The 18,546-nt window shown below is 39.7% G+C and overlaps 1 protein-coding gene across 1 annotated transcript; it reads left to right on the plus strand.

The window, feature by feature from the left end:
• The first annotated feature begins 257 nt into the window (after positions 1-257).
• Positions 258-18,261, plus strand: mmd2a (monocyte to macrophage differentiation-associated 2a). The gene is made up of 7 exons (XM_042008844.1): positions 258-619; positions 4,060-4,141; positions 6,240-6,400; positions 15,352-15,426; positions 16,934-17,035; positions 17,186-17,255; positions 17,747-18,261. The coding sequence occupies exons 1-7, from the start codon at positions 591-593 to the stop codon at positions 17,945-17,947; spliced, it is 720 nt and encodes a 239-aa protein (XP_041864778.1). The 5' UTR covers positions 258-590; the 3' UTR covers positions 17,948-18,261.
• The last annotated feature ends 285 nt before the right edge of the window (positions 18,262-18,546 follow it).

The following is an 18,546-nucleotide window of genomic DNA, read 5'->3' on the forward strand; positions in this document are numbered from 1 at the left end:
CCTAACTTATTATTATGTTTATGTACCCTCCTCCTCATATGAACACATGGTAAAAAACACGCATGGATCATTTTGGTCATGTTGTCTGTTCCAGAAGCCTTCACACGCTGATGATGTGTTGTGGGGAGGGCTTGCTATTTGCTTCTGTGTTATTATCAGCCCGGACAGGGGAAAGGGGAGGGGAGAGGAGGGGAGGGGTTACATGCCCGGACTCCGCGGAACATCCTGCAAACACGTCCGGTACTCGGAAAAAAAAAAAAAAAAAAAAAAAAAATACAGTTTCCCATCACTGCACAGCTCGCGCATTCTGTGCTCGCGGCGTAATGGATTCTTATTTGGCTGAGTCTCAACACTTTAGTTGGAAACATTAAGTTTAGTTTTTTACTCAGTTGTTTTATTGTTGTTGTTGCTGCTATTTAGTTTTACTGCTCCTGCAGGTCATTGCCTGTGCTGGACTTATGCGTTTATCCGTGGACGCGCGGCGGTGGGACATCAGGAATGGGGAATCCGTAGGAGAAGGCGACGCTCGTCGGTTTGCTAGATAGAGCGCAAACGCAACCGCGCGGGTGCCCGCATACTCTGAGCACGAGATGGACTTCAAGAAGACAAAATTTGGAAGGTAACTGTATTTCTCAAAGTGAAAGGGTGAGCGCTTGTGCATAACTCCATATTTTACATGTGTGACAGATGCTGTGCATCCATGCGCACTGACGCGCTGGCACAGGGACAATCAGAGGGATGGTATAGATTAGTGTGTGCGTGCATGTGCATGCATGCATGCATGGCAGAAAAAGGAAGAAAGGCAACAAGCCTGGAGAACAGTTTTCATTAGTTTAGTTTTCTTTTTTGTTAGGATGGTTGTATTTTGTACCTGAACTTACTTTATCCACTTTCCAACCAGCCTTTTCTTGTGGGCATAGTTCAGTTGCACAGAGCTTGTGACACCAGTTTACAGTGTATCATGTTGAGATCTGCTTCAGGACATTCTCTCTGTGTGAGTGTGGCCTGTGTGTGGTTGTGTGTGTGAATGGGAGTTGACTATAATCATGAGAACCAGAGCTGGAGTCCCAGAGGAGATTAACTTGATCTTTGCTGTAAAATGAACAGCCTTGGAGTTACAGGGACAGTATATAAACACACACAGATTCCTATGGTGCACACCAGGATCCAGGCACTCTGATCCTTCAATGCAACTGATCCTATTAATGTGTGGTATGTGCTGTAATGAGCTTTCATAACGTAACACTTGCTTTATGAGGTGAAATCTGGGTGCTTACTGTAAACACACAGATGGATCCAACACGAGATGCACATCTGTGTGGAAAAGAAAAAGACAGAATCTAAACAAGAGGCATGGAGAGGAAAAGAGTGCACACGTGATAACTAAACCATCCTCTCTATGAATCCCCATCCCTCTTTTTTCAGTTGATTACACACACGCACACACAGAGTTCTGTCATAACTGATTAGAGAACCTCAGAGTACCACGTAGAGTCACAATACTGCAACAGTGTCCCCAAATAATAAATAAATAAAATACTGTGCTCGTATTTTGTGCTTGGCACAGCCTGAAGAGATGCAGGACAAAGAGAGAAGAGATGGCAGCTACTCAAAAATCTGATGTTATCTCATTAATTCTTTTCTGTGGACTGAAAAGTTACAGTGCATGACAGAAGCCTGACAATAAAGGCTTTTAGTTCATTTATTGATTTTAGTGTCATGCAGCTTTTCACTTTATGTGTAATAAAGTGATGAGAAATCTGTTAAAAGCTAAGAAAAAAACTGGTAAAATAATTCCTGAAAACAAATGATATGAAATAAAAAAAGTTCTATAAGTTACAGAGGAAATATGGATGCCTACGTGAGCCTAGAGGTAAAGAGGTGTTTGGCTCATTAGAGAACCCCGATGCCTGCATCTTCCTATCCAACCCATAACAAAACAACCCACACATCCACACAATATGCAAACATCACTGTTATGAGGGCTGAGGTGAGACTGAAATTCTCACCTCAAAGGGTAGTTAATAATTCTTCTGGAACTTTCTTTGGACTCCTTTTTCCTCTAAATTTGCAAATGTTTTACATGACATCTCACACTTACAAATAATCACTTAAATCCAACAACGGCATTTAAGTTCTTCTAAAGTTCTCTAATAATATAAGAACCTTTGGACAACCATTGCAGAATATTCCTGTTTGTTTGTTTGTATTCACATCCACCTATATGACAACATCCTCTAAACCAGTGGTTCCCAACCTGGGGTCCAGGACCCCCAACAGGGTCCCATAAAGAGAACATGGGGTCACCAAGCCTTTGACTGTTCAGAGCCAGAGCAATTTAAATTAAGGCCATGTCCACACAGAGATGAGTGGTGGTGTGTTCATTCACATAGAACACGTGTTTTGGTTTGGTTACTTATATAAATGAGACATGTCTAAGTCATGCCACATATTTATTTTGAAAACAAAATTCAAAAGTAAGGTTCCCACAGGAAAATAGGTTGGGAACCATTGATCTAAACATTACTTTGTGGCTGTCAGTCTTGACCATTTATTTGCGGGTATGAGGCCCTTTCTTCACCCAGACCTTAAAGTCGAAGCAGCTTTCTTGCTGTATGTTGGCACAGGTGGAAGAACTAAACTACCATCTATCAGGTGTCAAGTGATGCTTTCTCAGTGAGAGGATGATGTGGATTGTCCAGCCGTTCACACAGTAGTCACAAGAAAAGCTGACTGAGAAGCTGCAAAGATTTTAAGAACTTTTTTTCTTCATAGTTTAGAGACAGGGAAAGTAAAACATGATGTGCTTGAGAATGAGATGGAGGAAACTGATGTATGACAACACCAGTGGTTAAAACCTGAAGAACTGGGAAAAAGCTTCAGCACATGAACAACAGAAGCCTTAAATACAAATCAGGCTTCTAGCTGACATTAAATTTCACCTCCTTGAACAACCAAAGGGAGAACATCAGATTTGGTTAAAAATGGAGATGATTTTATTATTTATTGATATTGAAAGTTAATTTTTTTTGCCAGATATAATTAAAGTCCATCTATAGTTACAGGTTAAAGTAATTAACAGACTTTAAGTTGAGTTTTGTTAAGGGGGGTGGTAGTCTAGAGGTTACAGAAGGGGGGTTGGATATGGAGGGCCTGGGTTCAAGTACCTGGCATACCAACAGAGGTGAGCCACCACTGACCCCTGGGCATCAGTCCTTTACCTTCCCCAGGGTGCTAAAGCATGGCATCCCACTGGTGTCTTGTAAATCTAAAGATAGGTAAAATGCAGAGTCTAATTTACCAATTAGAATGAATAAAATAAAAATTATTATTACAAATTATTGAATTTATTTTTCTGTAGCTTGGAGCAGATGGAGCCGTCACATTATCTTATTCCTCTGCTTCACCTCCTCCTCTGCTTTTTGCTTCTCATTTTGTACTGAACCATCACAACAAACAGCAGCAGGAGGTATGTGCACGTGATGATAAGCACATGACCTACATGTTTAATCAAATAACACAGCTGACCAACACAAACACACCTGTGGCTTTTCGTGAGGAGCCACACTCAAATTAGTGTGTTTGCTTGTGAGTGTGTATATCTTGGTGTATAAAATGTGGTTTCATAACATCTCCAGATGTGTTTTCCCCTGTAAGCCAGAACTGAGGGATTAACTGCTTATTTAAGAGGATACACAGCACAGACACGCACGTACTAACACACACACACAAGTTGTACCTTTATCATGACAAATAATGCAAATGTAGTTAATGATTAATGGCCAGTGGTGTCCTCTTGTGGCCTATCACTGGTGTCCATAGCAACATGTACAGTTGCGCCAGTAATGGTGTTGTAAACTAAAATTCAGACAACGTGATGTGGATTAGAGAACTTTAAATCCTCCAGGAATGACCATATAATGCACAAAAAAACACCACTAGCTTTCATGTGTTCAGCTTGTAGTTAATTTATTAACTAGCAACTCAGTGAGTAAGCTTGTTTGGCCTCCATAGTGCCTGATCACATATTTCCCTCCAGCGCTGTCTTGCCTCTTTCAGGTACATGAACTGCAGGGTGCCAGCGTGCAAGAGATACCAGCCCACTGAATATGAACACGCTGCTAACTGTGCCACACATGGGGTAAGATGAACACACACAGACAGGTTTTTGTGTGCATAGAATTTCCTATCTATCTTCTCCTATCCCCGTGTAGAACGTTTATAGAAGATTGCAAAAAATGAAGCAGAATGAGGAGGATTTTTAGCTGTGTGGTAGAGGCAGTGGACCATAATCTGAGTCAGCCTTTAGTTTCTCCTAATCTGCTGTAATCCCTGCACGCCGTAGCCACACAGAATAAATCAAACGGACAGATAGAAAAGAGAGAAAATACATCAAAAACATGCGCGTAATGACTGGTAAGCCTCAGATGGGGCCGGAGTTTTCGGTTGTTGGCTTTAATCATGATTTGTCCAAACTTTCTCATTTACACCACGGCCCCCATAACTCAACATTTGTAGTACACAATCTCATTTTGTTAGATGACAAAAAACTTAAAAGATTTATTTGAAATTTTGTATGATAAACTTGTATTCATTCTTCCTTATGCCTGGTACACACATAACGATTTTTGGGCTGTTTTTGTCCTGATTTAGCCTCTTCCCGACCTCGGACGGCAAACGCCCGATCATTGTGAGATTTCCCTGTCCAATCATCATTTGGTCTGTGACGTGTTACGAGCCCATTTGTCCCGATAATCCATTCCGAAACGGGTTGTAGCTGACAATTGGGAATATTGAACATGTTCAGAGCCAACTTCTGAAGAAGACGACTCGTGCATTCTGACTGCGTGGATGGTGACGTGGTACAGAATGTAGCCAATCAGAGAGCGTACTAGCTGGGGAACAAGGAAGTAAATAAAGGGCGTGTTCACACCGTCTCCAGTCTTTTTTTTTCACTTCAGGCTTTTTCTGTTAAGAATAATCCCAAGACCACCATCATTCCCTCGTCCTATATGTCCCCTTCCATGCTGGGTGTTGTGTTTTCTGAATGGTTCTTCTTCTACGTTTTGACGTTTGACCTGCTTGGAGGACTAGATTGTAGAAGAGTTGCGGGACAGCATCGTTATGTGTGTGTTGTTCTGTGATTACATTTTTGGAGCACACCACACACCATATGATCAAAACTGATTTTTTTATCTTCACGTGTGAGGTCTTTTTAATCATAAGATTAAAAAAGTCATTATGTGTGTACCAGGCCTTAAAAAAATTGATATTTTGCTCTTTAGTGGTAGCAAATGCTGGTAAAGCAGCTATACGTCCAGGTCTTGGTAAGCCTAGCTTAGCACAAGGGTTGAAAACTCAGGGAAAAAGGTAGCTAGTTTTTGCCTAAATGCCACAAAATCCCTAGTAATTTAAAGAGTTAGAAACAAGCAAGGCAAGGCAAATTTATTTGTATATCACACTTCATGTACAAGACAGTTTAAAATGCTTTACATTAATCATTACAGCAGACAAGTGCATAAAAAAAATAAAATAAAGATTAAAAGAAATGCAATTAATTAAATAAAAGCAGAAGGAATATGCTAAAATAAAATAGATAAAATGCAAGAAATAAAGTTAAAGACAATATTAAAACCTGATTCCAGCTTAAAAGAACCAGATGTGGATTTTGACTTCTAAATAAAAACTAGTGAAATGCAGTAGAGAACAGGTGGGTCTTCAACCTTGATTTAAATAAACTAAGTGTTTCAGCTGGTCTGAGGCTTTCTGGGAGTTTGTTCCAGACATGTGGAGCATAGAAGCTGAATGCAGCTTCTCCATGTCTGGTTCTGACTCTGGGAACTGATAAGAAACTGGAACCAGATGACCTGAGGGTTCTGGTAGGTTCATACTGGGTCAAGAGGTCTCTGATGTATTTTGGTCCTAAACCATTCAGAGCTTTATAGACCAGCAGCAGAACTTTAAAATCTGTTCTCTGACGAACAGGCAGCCAGTGTAAACTATGGAACTATTTCTCATCAATGCAAAAGTTGTTAGGAAAACAAAATGCTTGAGGCATTTTGTGCCTGACCATGAAATAGTCCAGCATATTACCTCTACTGTAGCTAAAGCTAAAGAATGTAGTATTTAGAATGAGCGATATTCGGCTATGTTTAATATCTTAAATATTTTGAATGTACAGAGTAACGTGTATTGTGAGGAAATTACAACAATAATTTGTGACTCTCTCATTCTTGTAGTTGTGGATCCTTCCCAGCTTGATGGGCGGGTCTGTGCTCTACTTCCTGTCTGTGGACAAATTGCATCAGGTTGCTGCCTGGCTTTATGGGAGTGGTCTCACCGGCCTGTTTGTCACCTCAACATTATTCCACACGGCTTCTTGGAAAATCAGCCACCTCCGGTCTGTCTGTGTGTATGTGTGTGGGTGCTTATTCTTGATTGTCACTTCTTTCAGACTTGAACCGTGTTTCACTGGTTGAGTTCTGAATGAATCATTTAATTTTTTTTCCAGACGTTCTGTTTGGGATCATCGTCCTGTTAAGGTTAACGTTTAGCTTCATTAATCCCCAAAGGAGAAATTGGGTTTACATGGACGTTAGAAATAAAGAAACAAACAATAAAAACACTTGAGCTGGACTCTGCTATAGACCTTTGCGATAATATTGCCACAACACAACTTTAAATTATCATAAATACAACAATAATTATCAACACCAAAATCATACCAAGGGCTCATTGAAAAAGCATGCATGACTGCATGATTCAATGTCAACAAAGCTTTATATAGCCTCCTATTTAGAATACTTAGTATACAGAGGAGTTCATGGTCAACTCAAGGTGTATTCTGTAGTGGAATTTTATTATCAAAGATCACACACTAAGTGAGAATCAAACACAGTATTTTTATTAAGAGCTGATCAGCAATGAGAGTCACACAGTCAAACAGCTTTGGCTGAGCGAGTCCCCCGAGCTACACATGGGTTTGGTTAATATAGACTCGCATGACGTGATGGCATCAAGGTCGATGAAGCAAATCCTCAGTACCCTGTCTTCAGACCCTGCTCGAACCGGTACAAAGTTTCTGAAGAATGTTAACAGCGGTGTGATAAGAAAGAAGAGCTCATTACTAAATATTTTCTGGGTGCAGGTTGTTCTGCTTTAGTGAAACATAAATCATGGTTTTAATAATACAAAGTGTAGATTACAGAATATAAGGGTTATGTGTATAAATTTTCCCATTACAATTCACCCCTTTGATTAAAATGAAACATATTAATCACACATAAAGAGAAAGGAAAATTTACTCAAAGACTCCAAATCACCAGCGTCATCATATGGAAATGTATCCTCTTGAGATAATGATGAACATGGAAACTGAACTTTCTGTTAATGAAAACTGTTGGAGAGGGGGTGGCATGTGGCACCAGTCCACAAACATAGCAGCTGTCATTTGTCAGTTTATGAGCTGACATGTTTGCAACCTGCCACCAAAGATTATCAGTGTGGTCATGATGATCAGGGTGTGGTCGTCTCGGCGGTGCCTCCTTAAGGAGGGGGCTTCTGTCCCCTGCGGTCGTCTGGCGGGTTGGGACGGAGCTGGGGTACGTTGTGTTGGGCGAAGTCTGGTTGGATCCAGGTACCAGAAGAGGAGTGTGATGAGGATGAGGAGGATGGTGCAAGCCCATCCCATCACCGTAGCCTGGGTGCACTTCATGTTGCCACGTGGAGGGTAGACTACCTCACACGGGGCGGACCTCAGGGATTATTCTGCCCTGTGGTTGAGAGGTCAGCTGGTGGAGCTGGGGTTGGTGTATCTTGGAACCTCCTACAGTGGGATGCGTGGATCCGCATGGCCCTTTCAGGGCTCTTGCTACTTTGCCATCCACCCCGTCCTCTCTGTCCTCCTTTTGTGCGGACTTAATTATAATAGTCCAGTCTCTTGTGCGAGTCCATTTAATTGTTATACTTTTAAGTAGGTTTGTCACCCTAAGGCTAAGTGCATCATTTCCTGGGGTAAAACAGCACTTTGTTCATTTTTCGAATAATTTGTGAAACCATATGCAGTGAATTTATTTGAAATTTTATCCATCATCCCCCGTGTTGAGACATTACAAGGCCCATGGCTCTATATTGCTGCCCATCTATAAAGATTTTTTTTTTATAGATGTCATCTTGCTGTGTACAGCCTTTATCTAATTAGGGATCCAGTTCCTGCAAAAATGACATCATTTGTGTTTTAGTAGCAGGCTGTGGAGCTTTTAAAATAGCTTGTTACCTTACAAGGCCAATGTGTTTGTCTTCATCACTTAGAATGTGGTCTAAAATATTTTATCTCTTCATTGCCGCTGCAGATGATTTTTTACTGACATTTGTGACCATTGTAAAAAGAAATTTAAGTAATGCTAAAGGATCCGTTTGGCAGCTAACTTTGTGAAAAGGAGGAGGTTCAGATCAAGGTCATCCTCCTGGTCCTTCATCATGAATTCCATTTCTCCCTTATTCTCTGTTTGTTGCCTTTACTTTAGTGTCTATAATCAACAGGTGCATAATGGAATACTTAATTTACCAACAAATTGACATATTTTCCCTATGTATTGAAATATCCTACATTAATCCAGGAAAGAGTAAAATTATTAACAAAACATTAAAATTCTTGTATACTTGAATCCTGAAGTTGCCTGTTTCTGGCATCCCCCTGTGAAAACAATCGTCATCAGCACAAGTACATGTGTACATGATGATAACTTTCTCCACCTGTAAGAGTTTATCCCAAAATGTCATAAGGGTCAATATCATGTTTGATTTTAAGATGCACATACACATATTTTACAAAAGAGATTAGGTGTAGACGTCTCCTCTTCCTGTAAACAGATTATCAGTCCTGCTTTTCAGGAAAATAAATGTGTGTAACTGTCAATGGCAGCAGAATTAACAGCGTTATAAAACACAGCAATCAGCCTTCTGTGGAAGCAATCCTGGATAAAATCCTGCTGGAAGAAAAGTTCATTTAATATCAGTCCATCAGTCGTCTGTCTTCAGGTCAGAGTCAGAAAACTTTGTCAAAGTCACGTCAGTAGTTCTGCGCAGAAAGACCAAAACAGAGCAGGTCAATTTTCCTGCATTCATGAGGATCCTTAGAGTTCATTTTTAAAGTGTTTGGAAAACATTAATTATTTTGGAGATTTCTTATTAATGCTTTCAACTCCAAGATGGTATGGATGTAAACCCAATTGGAATTTCTTTGAATAATGTGTCCATCATCAGCCAAATGTGCTCGAGCAGTATTTTCTCTTTTAGTCTTTTACAAATCCCTTTTTTCATTATCGTTATTTTTATAAGAGAATCTGTTTAAAATATCCATGGATATCAGACCAATATGAAATAGGTTTTATTTTCTTGCGGTATCCCAGTATTCATTTTATAGTGCATTTTCTTGTTTTAATGCAGAGCTAACGATGATCTAAAAGTAATTTTATCTGCCTCAGCATTTGTTGTTTTAGTGTTTAAGGTTTTCTTTGTTGTACTGAAGGTAATTTGCATACAGTTACGTGTGCTGACAGTTAAAACAGGAGCTCCTTTAATTTAATTTAATTTAATTTAAATTCCATTTATACATCTGCATTTTCTTTAGGTCTTAGGAAATTCCCTCTAAGCAATTTATTTATTGATTCATCTGTTTTCAGACAGATTTCAGATTCTTAGTTTGCTTGACTGAAAAATAAATCTATTATGCCTTCAGTTTGTATCTTTAAAGCTGTTTCAGATTCAATTCTTGCTCAATACAAATTATAGATACAATATCAAGAGTATTAAAACCTTAACTTAAGCTATTTGTGAAAATTTTTTTTTAAATAATCAGGACCCAGAGACACACAAACAGTTTTTGTGCAAATCACGCACACACTTAAAAGTTGTCAGGAAATCAGGGGACTTGCAGTTTGCATCACCACAGAGAACCAAGCAGGGAAACTGCCGTTTGGTATTTACAGAAATGTACATAAGGATCAGTATGTTGGCATTTCCACCTCTGGCAGGAAGGTTTTACTCACTCTCACTGCTTCAGCTGTAGTAATGAGAGAGAAACCATCTTATCTGATCCTGGGTCAACGGTTAGACAGTAATCTGGAGGAAATATAAATTCATGTGTCAGTGAGTAACAATTAGGATGCGTCTGAAGGGATCAAATACACAAAACATTATTTTCATCTGGTTTTACTCATTTCTCTTTCTTTTAAAAACAATGAGCCGATCAGTGTTGGATAACTGAGGAAAGGTTGTTGCCACCAGCTCACTAAACATGTTCTGTTCTTTCTAAATCATGAAAACAAAACAAGACAGGGTTAGTAGCTCATCATGTCATGTTGTCATGTCGTCAGTAGCAAGCAGGTACTTCATTGCAGTGAGCGTGCGTGTGTTTGTTCATGTAAATGTGTGTGTACATGTATGTGTGTCTTGTTCCAGCTGTGAACTAGTCTTTTGTGTATGAAATGTCTAGAAATGAAGCTTTCTTCTGTTTACTCTTTAGCACTTTCTTTCCATAAAAGATGTAGATCTGTTTAACTTCAATGTAGGGTTTTAAATGAAATCATTAATTATTTGTGATATGAAATCAGAACAATCTCACCATTATTATGTTAACTGGTCACATGACTGCTTCCATCCCTGAGTCAGCTCTGCCGTGGATCAGTCAGATGGCAAACCACCTTTTGATGTTTATGGCCAATGACCCTTCTCACCACATGGATGTTCTCTCTCTGGTCAGTAGAACCGGATGGTTTTCCAACCTCAGGCCCCCAGCACCCACCTCTCTGTTCGCCCCTCAGAGCCCAGCGGCCACGCCACCTCGGAGCTGGTCGAAGAGCTCTTGTTCTGGTTTGTCCTCTGAATAGACGCATGATCAGGAGCATTGTGGAGGATGGTGTTCTACCATCCAAAAACAGATGTTTACACATCCATCAAACATTTGGTTTCAGTCTCTTTGAAACTAGAAGCAGAGGAACTCTGGTGGTAAATGCTGGAGTATCTTCTGTCTTTGTTTCTTGAATCCTATAGAGCATCAGGTGGAGCTGGTAGGGGTGGGCATCAGTATCAGTTCGTAGGACATGGTGGTGATAGATTGTTTTTTTTTTTATATATCAGTGGGTCTCTGCTGACTTTTATTCCGGCGGAAGAACTGAGTCGGGTCAGGTATGCAGCCTGTGAGCTTCAGGAGAGGGTGTCTCCGACAGAGACGGAGGGAGGAGGAAAAGGAGAAAAAGGAAAATAGGGTCAATATATATCCTATAGAGATTATGTATGTGTCTGAGGAAAGATGCAAGTGTTTACTCGCAGAGATTTGATAGTGCTAAAAATAAATTCTCCCATGTATGTGTGTATAAGCAAAAGCATTCTTCATTGCAAACAAAGTGTTGTTCAGAGATTTGATAGTGCTAAAAATAAATTCTCCCATGTATGTGTGTATAAGCAAAAGCATTCTTCATTGCAAACAAAGTGTTGTTCAGATTTGACAGATTTCATTTCCTTTAAGGTAAACATTGTTCATGTTTGACAAGTTTAAAAGAATATATATATATATATATATATATATATATATATATATATATATATATATATACTGGTATATATGTGTCTAATTGTCCACCAACCAAGTCAGTTAAGTTTGCAGAAAAAAGAAATGACTGATATTCAGTCATTTTTAAACACAAATTAAGTAGAAAGAATCCAATAAAATTAAAGCATCGTGATGAAGGTGTCCATAAGAAAGGAATGTAATTCTTATGAAAATATTCTATAAATGCAAATACAAGTCAGCTGAGACTGAAAAAACTATAGTTTTTCAGATAGACTTATGGACAAAATGTTCTATTTTTCTTTCCAAACAGAAAACCAGCTTTTACAACCTGAAGGTGTCCTTGTGTGTATTAAGTATTCTGGAGCTTAGCAAAACATTTCCTCAGCCTGATCAGATCATTTTTCATTATCTGGATCTTTTCCAGGCGTAAATTTAGCATCTCCTTCTAATTTAGTTTTTACTGTTAAAAGTACCCATTTTATTTCTTCATGAGATTTCTCATATCCTACTTAAACTGTTAGACAGAGCTTCATTATTACCAACGTGTCCTCTCTCTCTGCTGCTTCGGAATGTGAGAGAATCTCCAGCCACACACACACACTCACACACTCTCTGGTTTGAGTTTTTTTTTGTTATCTTCTTATTTGGTTTCATTATTCTTTCTTTTTATGCTTCAATAATTCACTTATTTTATTTATTATATATTTATTTCTTTTTTTTTATTTTATATGGTGCACCTATTTGACTTATTTATGTATTTATTTTATTACTTATATTTATGCACTTAAATATTATTCTGCTTGGTCTTCCCCCCCCCCCCCCCCCCCCCCCCCCCCTTTGTTACATATTGGGGAGTCCCATTCACCCTCCTTCTCCTTACCAGCTGTGTTTCCCATTATTGCAACTAGAACGTCTCATGTTGGTTTTTTCTTCTTCGAGTAGCCCACACTCGGGCACAAAAATGACTAAAAAGCCTCTTATTTCCACCGAAGTTTTTACTTCAGTGCCGGACAAACCCTACCCTACCTCAGTAGAATAGTGACCTACCTTGTCTTCACAAGATAGTGGGATACCTACCCTGTTTTCATAAGATAGTGAGAAAAGGGTGGTAAATGGGACTCCGATATGAAAACTTCTCACCGTGTGTGAGTTGGGTGCTGCTCCACACGCAGACTTCGTTCTGGATATCAGTGGTGCCTGAGCGGAGTCCCTCCGCCGTCCCCTGTTGGTTAAGGCTGACACAGGGGCTGAAGTATCCTTCAGGATGAGCAATCACGGGTTCTGGTCCTCCGGTCAGTCACTCAAGATATCCTGCCGACAACGCCAAGATTGTAGTGGAATTTTATTATCAAAGATCACACACTAAGTGAGAATCAAACAAAGTATTTTATTAAGAGCTGATCAGCAATGAGAGTCACACAGTCAAACAGCTTTGGCTGAGCGAGTCCGCCGAGCTACACATGGGTTTGGTTAATATAGACTTGCATGACGTGATGGCATCAAGGTCGATGAAGCAGATCCTCAGTACCCTGTCTTCAGACCCTGCTCCAACCGGTACAAAGTTTCTGAAGAATGTTAACAGCGGTGTGATAAGAAAGAAGAGCTCATTACTAAATATTTTCTGGGTGCAGGTTGTTCTGCTTAGTGAAACATAAATCATGGTTTTAATAATACAAAGTATAGATTACAGAATATAAGGGTTATGTGTATAAATTTTCCATCACAATTCACACCAGGATTGTGTGCTAGACTTGATACGATTCGGGACTCGGTTCAGTTGGGAGGGTGCCATATTCTTCTGGACCCAGTTTGTGTTCACGAACTACTAAAACAAATCAGACATTTTAAATAACGTATTCCACTCTCCACCAGAGGTGGCGCTGCATCAAATATTACTGAAGGAGAAAATGAGACACACAGCAAAGGAGAAAACTAGTTTATCTTTTGGTTAATACAAGACAACTTTGGTTCCTACCACATAACAGCAAAATATGGATCTGCATCAGATCCTATCTGTCTTGGGTCGTTCATTTCTATCAGAACTTTTACAGATTTCTTCCACATCCAACCGCGAACCATGTCTCCCGTCCAGAGCTGCGTATCTTCCCACACACATGTATGTTTTGGTTGTGTTTACTCACAGTGCTGTGTACTGAACCCACAATGCACTTTGCTTTATAGTCCCCTTCCTGTATTTGGTCCACTTGATGCAGACTGAGATTCACCTTTGTAGGCAGTGTAATGCATCAGCTGACTTTTGGGTGAACTTGCTTGGATGTGCACTAGCTGGGAAGACTGGCATGCTTTACACGTGTGAATAAACTTTCTTACTGTAGAATTATAGACTTTTGGAAATTACCTTATAATCCTTCCCAGATGGGCAGCAACAATTGCTTCTCTAAGATCAGCGCTGATGTCTTTCCTCCTTGACTCGAGGAACACAATGATCCAAAGCGACAATGTGGCAAAAGCAGCTCTCACTGATGATAATCAGTTAATCATTGATTTACAGGACTTAGCTGCCACTTGCTAGTAAGAATGGACTTGTTTTTTTCACACACTGCTTCTGCATTTAGTCCTGTAAAAGAAATCATGACATGGTGTAATATGTTACATGTTGTTGGTAATCTGAGGTAGTATTTACTTAATTTTAAGGCTTGACAGGATTTAGAGGATTTAGATTTATGTCCTGATACATAGATCCCTGGAATTCAGAGATGAACTATCTATATGTGACTGTACATCAAGAAAAACTACCAGAGATTAGAACCATGCGGGGCTTCTTCACCAGGTTACAGCCACTTAGATCAACCAAGTAGATCAGATTTACAGCTTTCAGTTAAATTATTGATCAAGTGCAGAGTTCAAACAGGTCACTTAGCACTTTCATGCATCATGTCCAGTACAGTGGAGATGATTTAAAGGCTGTTTTCTTTGATATGTCTGGGTGAGGATGGTATATTTGTAAATTAGCCACTTCAGTGGGCATTTAGTGACTCATTCAATACACTACCACTGTCTAAAATTTAATACAATATGAGAGAATATTTTATAAATATTTTAATAGAAAGGATAGAAATTAATCTGATTAATAGGAAGTAAAATGTGATTAAAAATAAACAGCATCACTGTACACAGATGTAAATATTGTATGTGAAAAAAGTGGCTCAGAAACTTATTAAATAAGGAGAATGAGGTGTTTTGTTTGGTTCACTGCTGTTAGAAAGCACCTACATGCTCAAAAGCAGCTTCTCTCATTGCCAAATTCCGATTTTTATTATGGCATGAGTAATAATTTAGTTTTTTATGCTTCAATATGTTGTAAAAATTTGCATTAATGCATTCATTTTGACAGCCCTAATAAAAAGCCCACATTTATTTGATACCTGTAGGCTTTTTTTTTTTTTTTTTAATAATCTGGTGACCCCCTGAAATTATCCTGGGACCCCCAGTTTGGGAAAGGCTGAAGAATGACGGGATCCAGTTTGTGTTACAACATAGTGCACAAGCAGACCCAAACTATTCTCTCCATCCATTCACCTTTTAAAGAGAGGAGGGGAGAGGAGATTAGGTAATAAACAAACAAGTGATGGTGAAGCAGTGGTTTAATTCCCTGTATGATACACTTACAATGGCACAAAAAGGGCAGTTATTCATAAGATAATGATGTCATGAAGAGCTACCAACTTATTAATCAGTAGACAGTTAAATATCAACATGTAAACATTAGTCATGCTGTGGAAATGAGCTCTCATCACTTCTTCTCTTGGTGTGTGTAGGAAGGTGGAGCAGCGTTTCCACATGTGTGACAGAATGGCTATCTACTTCTTCATCGCCGCCTCCTACTCTCCCTGGTGAGTGTACAACCCAAATTCCTAAACTTTGGGATCCTTTGTAACAAATAAATAGAAAAAGAATGCAAAGATATACAAATATCATAAACTTGTATTTTATTCCCAATAGAACATAAACAACATATCAGATGCTGAAACTGAGACATTTTATCATTTCATGGAAAATATTCGCCTGTTTTGAATTTGATGGAAACAACACATCTCATAGGAGTTAGAGACAACAAAAGGCTGGAAAAGTAATTGGCACAAAATCCAAAACAGCTGGAGGAGTATTTGAGAGCATTTCAGAGAGGCAGAGCCTCTCAGATGTAAAGATGGACAGAGGTTCACCAATCTGTGAAGAACTGAATCTAAAAATCGTGGAACAATTTGAGAACGATGAAAAATTACACATTCAGTGAAAAATTGTGAAGACTTTGACTATTACACCATCTACTATGTATAATATCAAAAGATTCAGAGAATAAGGAGGAAGCTCTGTGCACATGGTACAAGGCTAAAGGTCAAAGCTGGATTCTCATCCTCTTCCTACCCTCAGGCAACACTGTAATAAAAAACAGACCCGATTTTCTACTGGAAACTACTGCATGGGCTCAGAAACACTTCCAGAAATCAATATCTCTGAATAAAGTTCACTGTGACCTCCAAAAATGCAGGTTAAAGCTCTATCATGGAAAGAAGAAATCATATATGAACATGATTCAGAAACACAGCCGTCTCCTTTGGACCAAAGCTCATTTGGTCTTAGGTAAAGTGGAAAACTGTTCTGTGGTCAGATGAATCACAATTTCAAAGTGTTTTTGGAAAACCATGGATGCAGTGTCCTACAGACTAAAGAGAGGGACCATCTAGCTTGTTATCAGTGGACCGTTCAAGAGCCTGGATGGGCCTGCTCCAACTTGCCTAATTTAAATTGAGTCATTGTGCAGATGTTCACAGGCTGTTGGATCCATTTAATTTGAGTCAGGTGTGTTGGAGCAGGGATACACTGAAAACCTGAATGACTGAGTTGAATAGCTCTAACAAATGGTAGGGCAGCTTCCACATCAATGCTGAAAAAGGCATAAAGGTTGTAGAGCAACATCTGGTTCCCATCCAGATAACCTCTCTTTCAGGAACAACCTTTCAGCAAGACTACGCTAAACCACATACTACATCCAACTTAACAGCACATGAGAAGGAGAAGAGTCTGGCTGCTGAACTGGCCTGCTTGCAGTCCACATCTTTCACCAGTAGAAAACAATTGGAGCATCATGAAATAAAAAGTCTTGCAACAAAGGTCCAGGACTGTAGAGCAGTTAGAATCCTGCAGACCAGAATGAGACAACATTCCTCTTCTAAAACTCCAGCAACTGGTCTCCTCACTTCCCAGATGTTTACAAACACTTGTTAGAAGAAGAGGGGATGCTACACAATGCTAAACATCAGCCTGTTCCAAGCTTTTAGAGATGTGTTGCACATCAGATCCTGTTAGCTCAGTCACAGTGAACGTGTGATGTGTCCTCAGGCTGATGCTGAGGGAGCTGGGGCCGTGGGCGTGCCATATGCGCTGGCTGATCTGGGTCATGGCTTGTTTAGGATCCATGTATGTCTTTTTCTTCCACGAGAGGTAACAGTTTCTCTTTGAGTTTCTCTGCTTTGTGTGTGCTGTTTGACACAGATAACCTGAAACCAAACTTACTTCAAACACTGGACGGCTGTTTGAAGCAGCAACAACTACACAGAAAAACAAAGGCGGTTTTATCTTTTAATGCTGCAGGTACAAGCTGGTGGAGTTGCTGGGATATGTGGGGATGGGGGCTGTTCCTGCTTTGGTCATTATGTCAATGGTGAGCATGTACATTTCTTTTTCAACTTCTAAGCCTTTTCTGCTGTCACAGACTTCCTTCTGTTATGAAGCTCCAAAAACAACCAGTTTCTGTAATATTACTGCTGACTTTCCACATGAAAATGTTTCATACCGACTTCCTCTTCCTCTCCTCCTCACACCGCTTTCTATTTGAATGTGTGTTAAAAAAACAGCCATCTTTAAATAAATTCCAATCATTCTTCTTATTTTCTTTCAAGAAAACGTGTCCAGAATTTTGAATTTGATGCTGTTTATGAATGTTTGGGAACTTGAGAAGGATAGCATCGACATTCTGCATCACTGAGGGCTTTTTCTCTGCTGTAGTTTAACATTTGTGGATTTAATCAAAAAGCTGATGTTGTGGAAAATAATGCGAAGCAAAAAAAAAACCTTTGACGTTCCTGCTGATGATCACAGAAATCTCCTATTGCCGCTATCTCTTTAGCGTCCTTCCTCTTTGACACGTTGCAGGTGGAGCGTTCAGGTGTGTGTGAACTGGCCGTTGGAGGCGTCTTCTATGCGGTGGGCGTCGTCTTCTTTAAGAGCGATGGCCTCGTCCCATTCGCCCACGCTATCTGGCATCTTTTTGTTGCAGCTGGAGCAGGGATTCATTATTATGCCATTTTGAGGTACCTCTACCTACCTGGGCCACTACTGCACACGTCAAGGTGACCGGCTGCTAACAGATGACATTATGCATCTATTATTATTATTATGCAAAAAGGGTACTTTAGGCATGACATCACTGTTTTAACCACAGCTACTTGGGTTGGTGCTGAGAGACTTCTAAAGATCAGATGAAATTGTTACTCAGTTTCTTTGTTCTACATGATGCTGATTACATAACATTTAAACCTCTCTGGAACAAACTTGCACAAAAATGTTACTTTAATTTTACCGTTAGAGACATTTTTTTAAAGACAGATACATCATGGATGGAAGAGAAAAGTAGCATCTGTGTTCATCTCAGTTTTGATGCACAGATCCAAACATTTAGATAACCAGTTAAAGCAGGGGTGTCCAGCTCCGGTCCTCAAGGGCCACAATCCTGCAGGTTTTGATGTGTCTCTGCTCCAAAACCACCTGACTCAAATTGATGAGTCATTGTGCAAAACTTAATAGGCTGTTGGATCTATTTCATTTGAGTCAGGTGTGTCGGAGCAGGAAACATTGAAAAATCTGCAGGACAGTGGCCCTCGAGGACCTACTTTAATCACCCCTGAGTTAAAGGATCTGACAGGGAAATCTGAGTTTCAGGCTCATGAAGTCTC

Source organism: Melanotaenia boesemani, chromosome 2 (assembly GCF_017639745.1).
Source record: "Melanotaenia boesemani isolate fMelBoe1 chromosome 2, fMelBoe1.pri, whole genome shotgun sequence".
NCBI lineage: Eukaryota > Metazoa > Chordata > Actinopteri > Atheriniformes > Melanotaeniidae > Melanotaenia > Melanotaenia boesemani.